The following is a 16,498-nucleotide window of genomic DNA, read 5'->3' on the forward strand; positions in this document are numbered from 1 at the left end:
GGCCATCTGCCGCGACCGGTTGGGGATGGTGGGACTCAAAAAGGAGACATGCGGAAGTGCACTAGAGTTTTTGGAATTTTTAAAATGCTGAAGTACATTTTTTACATTTTTTACATTTGATTTGGAGCTAAAATTCATTATAATTTTTAATAAATGATTCAGGATTTTAAAAGAAGCAGGGCAGTGGGGAAAAGTCTAAAGGCTAATTTAATCATCGCTGTAACATAGGTAAAATAGTTCATGCTAAATCCTGCTAAAATGCACCATCTGCTGGTCAAAGTTATGCTGCATTCACCCTGATAAGCCAAGGCATTGTGGGTAATCCTCAAAGCTAAGAAGATCGCTGAAGAGGTAACGTTCTCCACGATGTCTGAAGAAGAAATGTGATTACTTATAGAATATGTTTATGTTTTCACTTATGCATATTGTCGAACTATGTTTTTTGTAGATCACGATAGTTCTGCTGTTCTGTTGTTATTGTTGTGTTTCAGAAATGCTTAGTTGTGTGAAAACCTAGCAGGAAAATTCCCATGCAGTAATCCTACGGCTCCTCCTTGCAGAAGGAGCGCTTGTTTTTGTCACCAGAGACTGACCTTACCTCTGTGCCCAATGTGTGAAAATGCAGGTATGTTTAACCAAAGAACACTTTGTTGTAGCAGATGGTTAGCACTCAGCTTCATTGAGTTTTATATAAAGACAGAGTTAACTTATTTTTGTATTGTTCAGAAATGTAAGTTTATAAAATCTAAAACAAAGAAATGGCATCTAGTAAACAAAATATCAGCATTTTATTTTATTTTCAGAACGTTTAATTAATTGCTTTATTTTCCTCGAGAGGTATATTCACTGTTAGTTTCTTTGAATTGATATCCACTATACGATCACTGTAAATTCCAGTAGTTTTATTTTAATTGTGGGTAATCCTAAAAGCTAAGAGGATCGCTGAAGAGAAGGAGCGCTTGTTTTTGTCACCAGAGACTGACCTTACCTCTGTGCCCAATGTGTGAAAATGCAGATGCCGATTAAAGACAACTGATGCCACAGCTTGGACAATTCCTTGTGAGTTATTTGACACACCCAGAAGAACCATCAGAACCACCTAGGTCACAAAAGCAGCACCTAAACGGCTTAAGAAAAGCTCTTCCCACTGCTGAAAAGAATCTGGAAACTTTGGACTTCTTTGGGGGAGGACTGGGGGAGACACCGAGCTCCAGTTTCAGGTTCCTCAGGAGAGCTTCGTCAAAAGAAGAATCGCAGGCCAGAGCAGCCTTCAACACCTTGCCTGGGGATCCAAACTCTTCGATGAGTCTTTTAGGTAAGGATTTGGTGACTTGGTACATGGAGTCCTCAAGCTTTCCGGCAGACTCTATGTTGCTGATTTCTTGGTTCACCAAATCTTTTAGACGGTCCAAGATCATGTTTGTTTCTGCGGTAGACAGAAGCTGTTGCTTCTTGGATTTTGTGATGATCCGAATTAATAGAAAGGAACTGAGGTTTTTGGATAGTCTCTCAGTATCATACGATGACACAGACACTTGAGAGAGTCCCTGCTCGGAGTTTTTAGAGGGTGACGGCTGCCTGATGTGACCCTTTGAAGGCTCGGACTCGGACCTTTTCCCCAGCGATGTGCACTCGGGCCTTAATGTTGGCACAGAGCGACTGGATGTAGGAGAGCTTTTTACCAGAAAGAGGCTGTGCACTGCTGTACTCAAAGTAGATGCTGGCCTTGAAGGAGAGGATGCTGCAGAGCCTCTGCCACTTTGTTCCGAAGCATCTGACTCTTTCTCTTTCTGCTGTGTTGGGGTCTGGGCTGCTGCAATAAAGTTCTGGATGTCTGCTATGGCCCCAGAAACCTTGTCATTTTCAATGGTTTGCTCTAAAGCTTCATTCTCCAGCCACAGGACAACCTTCTGCACACATTTTTCTACCAAGTCCTCTATGAGAACATAGAGGACCTCAGAAGAAAACGGACGCACTAAGTCGCTTACTGCATGTGGCGTCCTGGAGATGACTGAATCTGATAGAGACCTCCCCATCACAGGCACTGGTTATAATGGTTATTGACCATTACAATATCAAACACTTTGATTGTCAGCTCTCTTGTAAAATCCTTGATCTCAGCACTATTATTAATGTTTTCCAGGATATTGGAACCATCCTTTGTCAGTTTGTTATACAGCTTATTAACATCTGACTTGATGGTGTCAAAGCTGACTGGAGAAGAAGATTTAACTGCGTTCTCCAGGGTTGGTGCCTCTCGAGAAGAAGCACGGGAGGATGTAGAAGCCTCAGGATAAGGACTTCCAGGCATTGATCTTGGGAGGCTGAAATCAAAACTCTCAAAGGAGGCCTCTCTCTCATCCTGAAGGGATTTAGGCGTACTTACCAGAAAAACAAAATATTTCTTGTTTTTTTGAATTGCTCCCTTCAGCTCTTTTCTCAACTTTGCAAACTCTTTCTTGGCAAACATGTAAAACAGATGTTTGCTGTCTGTTGATGGTGAATATGAGGTGTAAAAAGCTCTCAATTTATTGATGATTAACCTCCAGTTAAAGCCAGTTATGGGTGAGCTGGGTACCATACTGAACTCAGCAGAATCAGGATCCTGGTTGTCTAACATTATTTTGACAATGTCTTCTGCAGCTTTTTCTGCTGGGACTGGAGCTGGGATGTTTTCAGCTTTTGCCTCACTTTCTGTGAAGTCCTGGGTTTCTTCATGTTCTTCATCTTCCTCATCATCTTTAGCGTGCTCCTCTGTGACATCTGCGTCTCCATGCCATCTAGTGAGAATCGAACAAACCTTACGGGTGGCTGATTCTGCTTCAATGATGGATGTGTTGCTTTCATCACTGGACTGACCGGGACTAGAATCATCTCCCCTTCTCACGCAGCACTGCTTAAGCTGACCTGCATACCTTCTTAGGCATGAGACAGCGTGAGAGAGCATGCGACGCAGGTTTTTTATGTTTCTCATTTTTCCAGTTATGTAGATCGCAGGGTCTGAAGGCAAATCGGGGCTTTCTGTGATCAGAGAGACAACCAGGGACATCTTATCCGCGACCTCCCTCTCAATCATCTTTGTAAGCTTCTGAGCGCTCTCACATGTCTGCTTCACGACATTGAGAGCACTGGCGATGCTGGCTGAAACAGAGTTATGGCTTTATTTTTTCCCTTATCTCCTCTGGACTTTCTCCCCTGAGTGTCTGGCATTGAATTTGAGGCAGAGAAACTCTCAGGATTCTGGTAGTGGCAATCTGAATGATTTCAGAAATCATATCAGCCAGAAGCACTTGGGCATCTGAGTCCAAAGTACCATCTTCTATCAGGCTCCACTGTAATTCAGAGAGCTTCACAAAGTAGCTATTAATTGTCGGTAAAAGGTGCTCTGGTGTGACCAAGATTGGATTATCAGCTTTGTGTTCTTTCGTTGCTGCTTCCCAAGTCGGATTTTCTATGTTTAAGTCTTTCATTAATGTTTTGGTTTTGCTTTTTAAAGCGCTGTGTGCTGCTCCTCTGCTTAAGCTATTCAAAGGTTTCGCACCAAGTATGACGTCACTTTATAGATCAGAACACTGTAACCTTTGTGGTGTCTGATCTACTGTGACTTAAACTGCTGTGTTAAACTGCATCTATGTATGGGTTTCTACTTTAGGATGAAGGCCTCGAGTTCAGGCCTGCTTTGACCTTGTCCAAAAAAAGGATAGCTCAGAATGAGCATATAGTTTCATCAGTAAATGGTATGAGAGAGTGTAACCCCTTGTTGCTCTCTGTCCAAAAAGGGAATGACCTTACAGACATGCAGGAAACAAGCTATACCTGGTTCTCCATAAAATACTATATGTGGTACAATGTCAAAGGTCAAGAATGTGGGTGCTGGCTATATAACTCTTGCCAGTCCCTTTGTCACACGAGTTAGGGCGATTGGAAATACCCTCTGTTTGATATTGTCTTTTTGTAATAAACTTTGTATATATGCATTAAGACTTTGTCAGCGAAGGATTTCTTCAAACCAACATTATGACATCAAGATCAAGAAACACCTTCAAAAGAATTCTGGCGCCTTTAAACTCTGACACTATTGAACGCGCGCGCGGAAGCGCCCTGAATGAAAGCCACTAGCGCACACGCACGCGAAGCAGGTATTCGTACGTTTTTTCCTCGGACGACCTGGGCTGGGGGGGCGTGAGTAGCACCTAACTGTTACCATAGTGATCCGTTCTGGGAGCTTCTCAGGTGTAAAGTGCGTTATAAATTATTATTATTAGTAGTATTGTTATCATTTACGATGAAAAAAGAATTGCCCACGTGATCCAGTTTCGCCTGTACGACGGTTTGAACACCTCCACGCAGCACCAGAGTGATGCACCTCTGTGTTTATGTTTGCCACAGCCAATGTTGACGTACGATTCAGCGTGGGTATGTATGGAAGCCACCCCGACAGGTGTTGTGGAGAAGTGATCATCTGCTAAAAAGTGATTAAACTGCATTTAAACTGCTGTAAATTACGTTTTGGTCTATAATCTGTGAAATATAAGTCACACATGTCTCTCGTGAATGATATCAAGTAATTGTGACTAAGAAACAACATTCCTATTACAAGGTAGAAGCTGCACTCACTTTTTTGGCTTTCATATAATCTTTATTTATCGGGGTAAAAATCTTCTATTTTAGAGATTTGGCCAAGAGTGCATCAGAAATGACAACAAATATTACATCACAGTTTTATAAAGATCTCAGGTGGCCAAAAAGGACTGGATTGATTATAATGTAGATACACAGCATCATAAAGATACTTGCAAAACAGGTCATTTTAGTTATGGACTGCAGTCTCTTTAGCCATATAGGCAAAGACATTACACATAAAAACATGCAGAAACATCAGAAATCCCCTTTTGGCACACTGGCCCTCACATTGACTGCATAACATGTTATTACTGATTTCTTTGGCCTGTGCTTTTTCCAGTGCACATCTTTAACCACTTTAAAAACAAGAACCGGGTGCACAAGTTTGAATTTGTTTGATTTTCTCTAATCCACACAGAGTACATACATACATTCACCCCCACTAATATTTTGATAAATGTCCTTGAGCAAGTTGCACCTTGGCTAGATGCGTTTGGTAGGCATCAATAAGCTTCTGGCTCGAGATCTGAACACTCTTGCAGAAGCTTAATGTTAACTGCTTTATGGCTTCCAAAACCAGTTCTGATGTGTGTTTGCATCACTGTCCTGCTGATTGCTGGTTTGAGGCGAAGTGTCCGTGTGGACAGCTGCAAATTTCTGTCGAGTTTGAAGGTGTCAGTTTTGGAGCAGAGGCTTCTTTCTTGGTTGGCATCCTCTCAGTCCATGGTGATGTAAGTCTGGCTTCACTGTGGACATGATGTTGGTGTTCCAGCGGTTTCCAGTTCGTGGCAGGCTTGAGCCTCGGTGGTTCCTGGGCTGCTCCTGAACATCCTAACCAATTTCCCCTTTTCTGAGGGTGACAGTTTGAGTCTTTTTTCAGACTTTGCAAAAGTGGCAACACGTCCAAATAACTTGTACTGACAGTTGTGTGAACTGATGATCCTGAAACTAGAAATGGCTCCATCAGATCTCCCCACCTTGTTTAAATCTAAAATCCTTCTTAGATCTTCACTGAGTTCCTTGGACTTTGACATTTTCTGAGTATTGGTGAATTTGATGAATGCTGTCGAATAAATCCTTTTAAGGCCAGCAAAGAGAAACTACCAGTTCAAGTCAATCATGATCACTGATGAGAAGCTAACCTTGCCTTGTGGAGTTAAAAAAAATATATATATCATGAAAAAAACAAAACCAATATGCAGGGGGCTCCTAATGAGATGATGGGTGGTGTCCTGGGGGACCTGCTCCCAGATCTGGACCATAGCATCACTGAGCTCCTGGACAGGTGCAGCCTGGACAGACAGAGGTGTTCTCTTAACTTTAGGTCAGGTGAACGTGGGGACCAGCCACTAGAACGTCAGATGGTGTGGATTAGAGTCATTAACCCCAACTTTTTTTTTTTTCTTCAAACCACCAGTTTTCATTTTTAGTTTAGTAGATAAATTAGATGCAGAGTGAGTGCCTTAAAAGAAAAAAGTAGGTGAAGGCTTGTGCTAGAGGTTAGATTAGAAATATTTTATTTAAAAAATATTTGCAGTAAAATACACATTTACAAATATTTAAAGACAATTTAACTGTGCTGACTTAATATTGTGGTAGATGGGTGGATGGATTGAAGCGAGGTCACATTAACTTCAGTGGGACAGAAAATTCTAAACGAACCAGAGATTTACCATTTTGTGCTCAGAGAAAAGCAATTCTGTTCAAATGAAACGGCATCGGTGGCAGAAAGGGAGAAAACATGTTTGAGAGACGATGCCGATCCACGGGAGGTACGATGGAAGGAGCTCGATGCCACTTTCAATCTAAGACTCAGCAGGGAAAAATACAAAAACTAAAAACTGTGTTGGGAAATTCTTAAAGCATGTACCCGTGTAACAATCACACCTGGAATCTATTGTACAGCAAATAACATTATCCTCCATTCAAACATGATAAAAATGCACAAAAATAAAACACGTATTTACATTCAAAAACATTTCATAATCCCATTCTCACAGAATCACAGTGGATCTAAATTTTGTTGTAACTGCTCTTAAAAGTATGTTTTTCACTTCAGCTACAACTGGGAGTTAAAGCCACCTCGTGGACCGTCACAGCAGAGTTTGAAGCAACAATCCACGCTGCAGCGCTCCTCCTCGCGCCTCGCTTCTGTCCGTGCCGCTGGCCTCATTCCAGCACGTGAACTACACTCCTGTATTTTCCTTGATCCAGGCACGGAATTTGGTGACTCTCGTGTAGATGCCTGGTTTGTTTCTGCGCGCGCAGCCGTCACCCCAACTGACCACTCCGGCCAGGAAGGCACGAGAGCCCGAAGGACTGCTCAGAGGCCCTCCAGAGTCTCCCTACAGCAGAGAAACACAGGAACACATGTAAACCTGGTGTGGGGCTCGCCTCCCTCTCCTCTACACTTTTAGATTTATGTAACGTAATTATGTAATTCTCCAATTTGCAGATTGATTAAACAGCATAACTGCAATTGGGTGCAAAGGATGTGACGGCCCTGAGAAAGTGCTGTTTAAAACCTGCAGCAGGAATAAAAAGGGAATCACAGTCTGAGGTGACCCCAGCGTAAACCACTCTATACTATCCAATCGGACATGTTCTCCCATCACAGACTCGATTCTGAGAACACATCAGTTACCTCTTAGACCACCTGTATTAAACAACATGCTGAAAGGTATCACGGATGTTTTTGTGCAGTGATAGACATTAAAATGAATCTCAAATTCAACAGTGGCAACACTTCAGCAGGTATTGCATATTTTTTGAGTGAGTTCTGAAACATTTTAGGCTGTCTTGGATGTTTATGGCCTCCATTTCTTGTGTCAGGAGCTGTGAGGTTCATTATAAAAGATTCAGCCTGTATTTCCTGAATTTGTTCACTGAAGATCTTCAGGTTGACGTAGGAAAAGTATCCCGAGGTCCAAGCTGAGCTCCGTCTGCATGATGCATCTGCCACACAAAGCTGATGTTTTATTTCCTCTTTGTGATTTTGGTCATAGAGCTTCTCTGGACGTCGTCTCTCCACAGGGTGGGACGAGATCGGTTCCCCTTAACTGCAGTTTTTGACTTATTTACTTATCTTTACTTCAAAATTCAGGGGATGCAGGTGTGCACATACTGTAAACTTAAAAACTAACAAAAAAGATCAATCAGAGTAAAACAAAGAAAAAAGAAGGAAGAAGAAACTACCTGACAAGCATCGACTCCACCGCTCAGAACACCGGCACAAAACATCCGAGAGGTGAGCTGCCCCCCCATCAAGTTGTTACACACTGTCTGGTTTATGATCCGGACCGAAGCCTTTTGCAGCACGGTTGCAGCAGATCCTGAAACAAAGCCACACAAATAGGAGGTCATGCCGCTCTTCAGAAAGCTGGAAATCTTAACAAGTTTGAAGCCGGTTGTATTACAAGTGCTAAATTCGCAGTAATCCCAAAGTATAGTTTCCACTGGCCGGTCAGCGTATGGACCAGAAACAAAAGAATCATTATTGAAACTAATATTCTACAAATATTCCTTAAACCAACGAGTTGTTTCCTCACCTCCTTCTCGAGTGGCTCCCCACCCAGTGATCGTCACACCCTCGCCAACCGGAAAGTCGTGTTGGGGAGAAGGCAAGCAGATGGGCCTTATGTAGTCAGTGTAGCTGACAGGACTGTCCAGCTGCATCAGGGCAATGTCATTGTCAAAAGTGAATGAGTTGTAGTTGGGGTGAGGGATGATCTGCTTTAGGTTCCTCTTCTCGGCAGGGCTTCCTAACTGGTTCTGCCTGTGAAGGCCGAGGTAAATTTCCCAAGCGCCGGCCTGGGAGAGTCTGAGGATGCACACAACAAAACGGATCACTCATTTTATCCACAGTCTCAAACAACAGTTAACTAACTGCAGATTATTTGGAACAAGGGTCACATTCAGATCTATAAAATATGTTTTAGGCCCAGTTTTCTGAGGCCGGTTTACTGTAGAGTGCCTGTGATAAATAAAATTACTGCTTAAATATCACACTGACTACATTACAATACAATTTTATTATACTCTGTGTATAAATACACTTTACTCTGTGTAACAGTACTTAAAGCCTGGAAAAAGGAGAACATAACTTTGTCTAATGACACCTCTAAAATAATGTTCTCCAACTCGGTTTTCATTCATGTGGATTAGAACATCTGAACAACAAAGACAAACAGAGCTCACTGTCCACGGAGGGAACATGAGGCCATAGTTTTCACATGAAATACTGTCACAGAGGGACAAAAGTAAAGAAGTTACTTTAGAGAGCCCTCATCTTGCACACAGTGGGCAGCAGTGACCAGCCAGTTTGGACTGATGAGGGAGGCGCCGCATACGTGACTGTGCTTTTTGACATGGAGGCTGATCTGCCAAGGAAACTCCCCTACTTCTGCATCCTGGCCGCCTACAATACGCGAGGCCTTCCCCGCGCGCTTCCCACAGTCTGCAAGGAAAACAAACCATCAGCGACGGGCCGGCACGCTGCAGCTTGTTGTGAATCGGGTGGAGCTCTCCACCTGCTTTGTTAAGCAACTTAAAGCAGCACAGACGAAGAAGAACGACAAGTTTAAATTTGATTGATTTTTGTGACATACCGCAGTTCTCCTCATCAGAGTTATCTTCACAGTCCTTCACCCCGTCACATTCGGGATTCACTTTACTGATGCATTTATTGTTTTTACATTTGTACGTAAGATCTGTGCAGATGGTGTCTGAGGAGAGATGGTGAGGAGAACAATCAGATCCCAGGCTGAGCGTAGTTTATCATGTAGTCTGGCTCAAGTTTAAGACAGAACCGCTGGATTCGAGTGGCTAATTATAAAGATTAGACAGAAAAAGTCGGGAACACATCAGGAAAAACTGGTCTCACCTCTTGCACAGTTGACTTCATCTGATCCGTCCCCACAGTCATCACTGCCGTCACAGCGCATCTTCTCAGAAACACATTTGCCATTCTTACAGGTAACTTCTGCAGATTTACACCCACCTAAAACAAAAAGCAGCAGGCATGTGGAAACAGTCCCACTGCTCATATAAAACACGTCAGGGCTAACAGGCCTTACAGTTCAGCTCATCTGTGTTGTCTCCACAGTCGTCGATGCCATCACATTTCCAGAACATGGGCTTACACAGCCCATTTTTACAGCCGATGATGTCCGCGCTGCAGTCTGCAGGGGAGCGAAAAACACAATTAAAATGCTACAAATCAACTTGTAAAAGTAATTAAAAAAAAAGAAAAAATCATGAGTGCGTGGTACTTACTGCAGTCCTGCTCATCACTCATGTCTCCACAGTCATTCCAGCCATCACATCTTAGCTCCGATTTAATGCAGTTACTGTTCCTGCACTGGAACTTCTGCGGACAGGCTGCGGGCGGCAGGGTTAGCATGAGAAACGCTGTCCTAACGCCAAGAAAGCCTCATTATTGGAAAGAAAGAGAGCTGCTTACGATTCTGGACATCAATGGCCTCGTACTCTGCAGAGAAGCCTCGGTCCACACGAGACTTATCAGAAGAAAACACCACAGTCATCGAGTTGGTGTTGCTGGTCTCTGTCTGTTGTGACTTGTCGAGCTTATCTCCACACAATCTGAAAATGAAACATACAACGATGATGGGCCTGCTCTGTTACGACACCACCCTTTAAAAAAAAAAACAGCACAAACATGGACTCACTTCTTTCCGTTGACCATCACGTAGTCTTTGTTGCAGTCCATGTTTTCATTCCCCGGCTCAGCCAGGAGGAACTTTGTGAATGTCAGCTTCACTCCTTTACCTGCAGGGACCTGAAACAGAAGAGTAAAAACTGCGTGAGGATGCCGTGGACAGCAGAAACATGGGTAAGGACCTGATGGCTCACCTCAATTGACCAATCGCACGTCGTTTTGGGAGGGTAGTAATTTGGGAAATTGGGAGAAGTGAAGCTGCCTTTTTCACTTGTCATCTTCCCACCACATGTTATAGCTGTTCAACAAAAAGATGAATCAGCACAAATATTAAACATTATTCATGTTGTTGCTTAAAAATGCTGCAGTGAGCTCAGCCAAACTTTAGCCCCTACCTTTACTTCCTTGTTTAATTTGAGACACTGCTGCTCTGAAACCGGGGAAGGAGCTGTTGTGAGTGGCCATCGTCACCAGCATGACGTTGCCAGAGGACAGAAAGCCCAGTCGGTTATTGGGTAAATGTTTCCCACACAGCCTGTGGAGAGCAAAGAGAAACCATCACACCTCTGAGCACACCTGAGATTGAAAATCCTGATTTTCACACAGTGCGTCATATTTGCTTTGGCATGTGCTGAGTTTAAGGACAGACACCCCCCGCCTTCCTTCCAGTGGGGGGGGGGGGGTCAGAGATTTTAGAGAAAAAAAAAATTACACCTGCAGCAGAAAGATATTGAACCGGATTTCTTCACATTTTAATGCACACTTAGTTTTTCTTTCAATGTAACAGCAAAAAAAAAAAAAAAAAAAAGTACAATGGTAATGTACAATGTTACACTGTTACTATTCTCATTCTGCCTGTAGCAAAATGAAAATAGTAACAGTGCATTAACTCACAGTATTTACTAAACCTTTAACTGCATGACTGCAGCACCTCTGCCTGCAGGGGAGGAGAACCACCCATCACTCTGTGCAGAGAGCTGTTAGCTTTCTCTCTGCATGTGGTTTTAATGGTTTTACTGGTTTAGAGGGAACAGTTCCATTTTGCCTTCAGTCTAACGTAACGTTTAACCAACACAAACGGCACCATTACACACAGTTTCATGAGAAGCTGCGTGTTTGAATAAGATAAAGTCCTCCAAACTTTCAGCAAGCAGTGAACTGAGTGAACCGTGTGTGACTGCTGGTGATGCTTTGAAGCTGTTTTATGAATGAAATCATCGAGTCTCACACGAACTGGAAACATCAAACTGAGTTATTTGGTCTGTGAGGATGTGGTGATAAAAACTAAAGTGATTCTTAAACCCACCCGGTCTGATTTTCTCTGCAGAGAAGCTGAAAAAGTCAAAAAGGACCGAAGATGAATTTTAATAAAAGCATCAACTGTACTTTCACACTGTGTTGGATCCCTTCAATGGGAGCAGGATTATGTTGTGGATGTGGATAAACAAGCTCATTTTCATCTGTGTGAACTTTTAGTTAGCTGCAAAGGGCGAACATGCACTAAACTGGTGTCAGTATATGTTAATAATAATAATAATAACAGCAGATGCAGCAAAGCCTTTTATCTGGAGGAAGCTTAAGATAGATGTTTTAAGGGTTAACTCACTCTACCATAAGTAGGCTCTCAATGGGCACCAGGGAGTCGTAGATTTTGACGAAGTCACTCTTGCAGCTCGATTCCAGATCAAACGTACCAAAGTCAAGCTTGAGCACGTGGCCGGGGTCGGCTCTCAGCTGCCACTTGATTAAGCTGTTGCGGGGATACGGCTTGTTGGGGAAACCAGGTGACTGGATGTGTCTTATTAAATTGGCCTTGGTATGCTCTGAAAAGTGCAGGTTTCCTGAGGGAGAAACACATTTACAAACACACAGACTACTATCACTAATGATGCAAATGAAATGTAGCTACATTACTAATTATGACCACTGTCTGCCATTTTCTGATGGAAATGAAACACAAATAATTTCTGTGTGCAAACAAACAGCCTTTTGTTTCGACTCATCTCTGTGGCAGACAATCATAAATGAAGTCATTGCCCTGCTAACTGTGAGCTGAGGTGTGCGTGTTTCTGTGTATGCAAAGGATTTGTTGCAGGTTCTTGTGGTGAAACGTTAAAAACGAGCTGAACACTTACTGCGAAATGATGGTGAACTCATGCGATCATCCAGGGCTGTGAAGACGAAGCAGAGCACACAGACACAGCTAAGGTAAGGACACCACACAGAACACGCAACAAACAAATGACAGCGGTTACTCTGACTGTACCTGAAGTGACCACATCATCAAGGGTTAAACCATCACCAGAGCTTTGCAGAGCGCGCTGTTTTTTCACCAGTGTCTCCACTGAGGACATCGCATTGTCGACAGCTGCTTCTTGGCCCACGGGGACGCTGAACTCAGACAGGTAGTAGGCAATAATGCTGCCCTCACTGAGAGCAATGACAGAAGGGTTAGCAGCTACACACACACACACACACACACACACACACACACACACACACACACACACACACACACACACACACACACACACACAGTGTTACCACGTTCAAAGCTTCAGACAAATGTAATATGAGTAACGATGAAGGTGTAAAATTTCCTCCTTCATACCTGAAAGCCTGAATGGTAGAATCACGGTAGTATTTTGACAGCTGAGAACTATTGGAATAGATGATTTTAAGCTGTAAATAGATTAAAGAGACAGACAAATAAGAAAATATACAAGAGCTGACACAAACGACAGGTGAAGACGAGGTGATGGCATGCTTACCTGTGAAATCACCTGCTTTGCCAGTGCCTTGAACTCGGGACTGGTGGAGTTCTCGTAGACGTCATCAAACGCCCGGTTGGTGATGCGCATGGAGCCGCTGTACATCCTCTTGACCCGCATATCTTTCCGGACTTCAGGACAACAAAAGCAAGACCGAATTTGAACGACATACTCTGACTGCACAACAAACACTCTGCCTGTTTTCTACAGCTCCCGCGGTTGTTTCATGTCGCTGCCTTTAAAGCGGTCTGTGCAAACCAACAGAATGAGGAGGATTTCTGCTCAAACTCGCCGGTTTCTGACTTACCAAAATCATGTGTGCTTATGGCTTTTTAATAAGAAGAAACTTAAAGAAAACAGCAGGTGAACAAAGAAGTCGTTTTGTTTGTTATTATTTGTTTAATAACAAGAAATCTCAGAGCTTATCAGATCTCAATGAAGTTTGATGCACCAAATTCCACCTATTAGAGACGTGCAGAGTGAGTCACACATGCCACAAATACAGGAAGGATTTAGTCACTTGCACTTTAGCTCCCAACCTCGTGCAGGTTGTAAATTTTATTTTCTTTGTCATTCATTCATCGTTTGTCTGTCGCTCAGCGCGCAGTACATTTACCTGTTAAACAGAGACGTACTTACAGTGGAAATGCCAGACCAGCACTCCGATCACAAGAGCTATAACAACGGCAAGGACCACCACAGCGATCACAGCCCCAAATTTCCCTGGACGCCTTTTCTTCTCAAGCTTATTGCTGTCTGCTGCTGGCAGGAACTGGACATCGTTATCCCATTCTTTGTCCTAGAAGACAGACAGTTATGTGAAAGCTGAACATGGTCGGCTGAGACTGTACGTGTTTTCACTTTGTTTCTTTAAGACAGGAAACAGATGAAGGTGAAGATAAGCGACGGCAGCACACCGATGTCAGGAATGTCCTCGTCTTTGGTGACCGATATTCTGTGTGTGAAACACTGAAATCTGCTAGAACTGTTTTCTATTAAAATACATTGTTCATGTGGAAGAAGCAGAAAGAGATTTGTTTAATGAAACTTCACGCTGTGACTCACACTCTGTGGTTACACTAGATGAGACTGAGAGGTGAGCTGGGGGGGGTACAAAGGTTTCTGTAAAATCCTGTCAAACCTGCTGGGAGCCAACAACAACATGTTTCTGTAAGTGCACCTCAGACCATAAAAGCTTTGCAGTGTGCACGTTTGACCTGCATCTACAGCTTTTTATTATAAACCACTGCAATGTTTATTATTAAGTTATGACTCAAGTATCAAAATGTAATATTTTGGCACACTGCTTATTCCTAAAGAGCAGCCTTTACACTAAAATCATTCAAAGCTAACTGAAGTGTTCATGCTTCAGTTTCCTTCTGTGTGACACGACCATTACTCACTGCTCAAGACCTTTAAAGAGTTACAAACCAGAAATCTAAGGGAAATAAATAAAAGCTCTAGATTAATACAAGCATTTTCCCCATTACAACACCTTGTATTTATGCACCACACTGTCTGTGTGGAGCAATCTGGAGTAGATTTTAGTGTATGAAGGAGAAGGACCGCAGCAAACATGTTGCAACAGGGTGGAGGAAGATGGAGGAATTCGGGCAGCAGCCTCGGGATAGCTGCCTGCTTCCTGAGGACCTGCAGTGATGAAGCCTGTGCAGGTTCATGACTGTTTTAATGTCCAAACTCCTCAAAATGGTGTGCACGAGTTACTTTATGAAAACATTTGATCTAAAGCTTTGAGTAGGTTTGATAGTTTTACAGGTTCAGGTCTTATTTACTGCAGATAGGAGGCACATATGCAGAGTTAATATAGTTTTTCTCTTTAATTCCTATTATTTTTTACTTTTTCTTGTCATCTTCATTTCTGCTTATTATGACACTGATTGCATTTAAGAATTAAGTAGTACAGTACATGGGTATTACTGTATTAGAATACTACAAATATACAAACATTTGGCTGGCTTGTCAGAGTCTCAATAAACAGATGTACTTTGTGACTTTGTGTACATGAATCACTGTGTAGATGCTGATTACAAATTTTCTTCTACTACTACTACTAATAATAATGATGATGATGTTGCAGTCTGAAATGAGTGGAACGCTGACACTTGGAAATAATGAGTGGAACAGCTGACTCACCTGCTGACACATGATCCAGTCAGAACATCAAAATGAAAGTTGCTTCTAAGCGTGTGTGTTTGTGTTACTGACGGAGTCCACAAACTGCCATCAGCTGTGTGTGTGATTCAAACACGAGAGGCCTTTCACTTTGTCTCACAAATATGTTGAGTAAAGGTTACCCCCCCCCCCCCCCCCACCTGTGTCACCGTGTTTCACTTACAGGTCACTTCCTGTGCCGCCGGTATCCAAGATTAGGCTGAAATCAGCGGCGGTGTCAAATATCTCATCAACACTCAGCACACAGAAACAAGCGCCTTACCGATGGGATGTACCGCATCCCGCTGCTCATGTAATCCATCACGGACCAAATAAGAACGACGTCAGACTTCTGAACTTCTCCTCCTCCTCCTGCCGCTCCTCTTCTTCAGTGGCGCGCCTAAAGGCTCAATTCCGAGGTGAACCTGCAGGCCGTGTCGCCGAGAGATGACTTTTTAAAAATGTGTTTTTCAACGAGTTCGACGATTTAAAAAGTTTAAAGACCAAAGAAGAAAAATGTCTTCTTGTGTTTAAAAAAGAAGATCCTCTGAGGGGGCCGCAAAGGTCTCCCTGACGAGCGTAGGTCGCCTACCTGTGTGACAACAGACGAGACGACACAGAAACTTTTTCCGGGAGCAGCAGGTTTCTGTGCAGACGTGACTCCACCCCCCCACACACCTGTAACCACTTCCTGTTTACTTGCCACCCGTGAAAGAATGTGAAGTAAAATAACATGAAGTCATTAGATTTGAATAAAGCCTGTGTGAGGAGTCTGTTTTTTATCACTTCGAATGGAGCGTTTTAGTGAATTCACCGTGAAGGAAAGCGCTCACCTGTTTACGAGGTGGGGCTTCCGGTGTTCATTCAGGTGAACTGCTCTGTCCAGTTCCGGGAACTGACGAACAATTTAGTTTTCAGTGTCACAGCACTGCGAAACTGATGACTCACATCAGCTGAAACCCGCGTGTTTCTCTTACAGTGAAACACGCGTTTCTGTTTAATCAAAAGCGACATGGATCAAACTGAAACAAGCACGCGCGACATTAATGAGACCAATATCATTATTTTCCACTTCAGCCGACTCACGCAGTATTAACCCGCCGAACACCGGCGGAATGATACGAGCGGGCAGCACTATTTATTCAGTTAGTAAAATATATTTGCTGGTGTTCAGTGTCCTCTGTTTCCAGGATTATTTATCACGTGGCTGGTTAGTTCCTCCATTGGTGCTCTCATGTGCTTGCCTCCCCGTATT

General features: G+C 43.1%; 1 protein-coding gene across 1 annotated transcript; it reads right to left on the bottom strand.

The window, feature by feature from the left end:
* Nucleotides 1-6,124: 6,124 nt before the first annotated feature.
* st14a (ST14 transmembrane serine protease matriptase a) lies at nucleotides 6,125-16,095 on the bottom strand. Its single transcript, XM_030745304.1, has 21 exons — nucleotides 16,077-16,095; nucleotides 15,836-15,941; nucleotides 15,527-15,668; nucleotides 13,711-13,870; nucleotides 13,072-13,202; nucleotides 12,912-12,982; nucleotides 12,567-12,730; nucleotides 12,436-12,471; nucleotides 11,907-12,141; nucleotides 10,696-10,835; nucleotides 10,495-10,598; nucleotides 10,311-10,420; nucleotides 10,085-10,224; nucleotides 9,898-10,002; nucleotides 9,699-9,803; nucleotides 9,506-9,622; nucleotides 9,231-9,347; nucleotides 8,896-9,079; nucleotides 8,172-8,443; nucleotides 7,819-7,955; nucleotides 6,125-6,968 (listed from the first exon to the last, which is right to left on the bottom strand). Exons 3-21 carry the CDS (start codon nucleotides 15,563-15,565, stop codon nucleotides 6,810-6,812), a joined length of 2,526 nt encoding a protein of 841 aa, XP_030601164.1. The 5' UTR covers nucleotides 15,566-15,668; nucleotides 15,836-15,941; nucleotides 16,077-16,095; the 3' UTR covers nucleotides 6,125-6,809.
* Between the last annotated feature and the right edge of the window lie 403 nt (nucleotides 16,096-16,498).

This window comes from Archocentrus centrarchus, chromosome 13 (assembly GCF_007364275.1).
Source record: "Archocentrus centrarchus isolate MPI-CPG fArcCen1 chromosome 13, fArcCen1, whole genome shotgun sequence".
In the NCBI taxonomy this organism is placed as follows: Eukaryota; Metazoa; Chordata; class Actinopteri; order Cichliformes; family Cichlidae; genus Archocentrus; species Archocentrus centrarchus.

Excerpts from the sequence above, each read along its gene's own strand:
- st14a (XM_030745304.1), bottom strand. The coding sequence starts at position 15,565 with ATGGATTACATGAGCAGCGGGATGCGGTACATCCCATCG. Across the intron at positions 9,080-9,230 it reads CTCTGATGAGGAGAACTGCG|ACTGTGGGAAGCGCGCGGGG; the intron begins GTATGTCACAAA and ends TTTTCCTTGCAG. Across the intron at positions 7,956-8,171 it reads GGGAGCCACTCGAGAAGGAG|GATCTGCTGCAACCGTGCTG; the intron begins GTGAGGAAACAA and ends GCTTTGTTTCAG.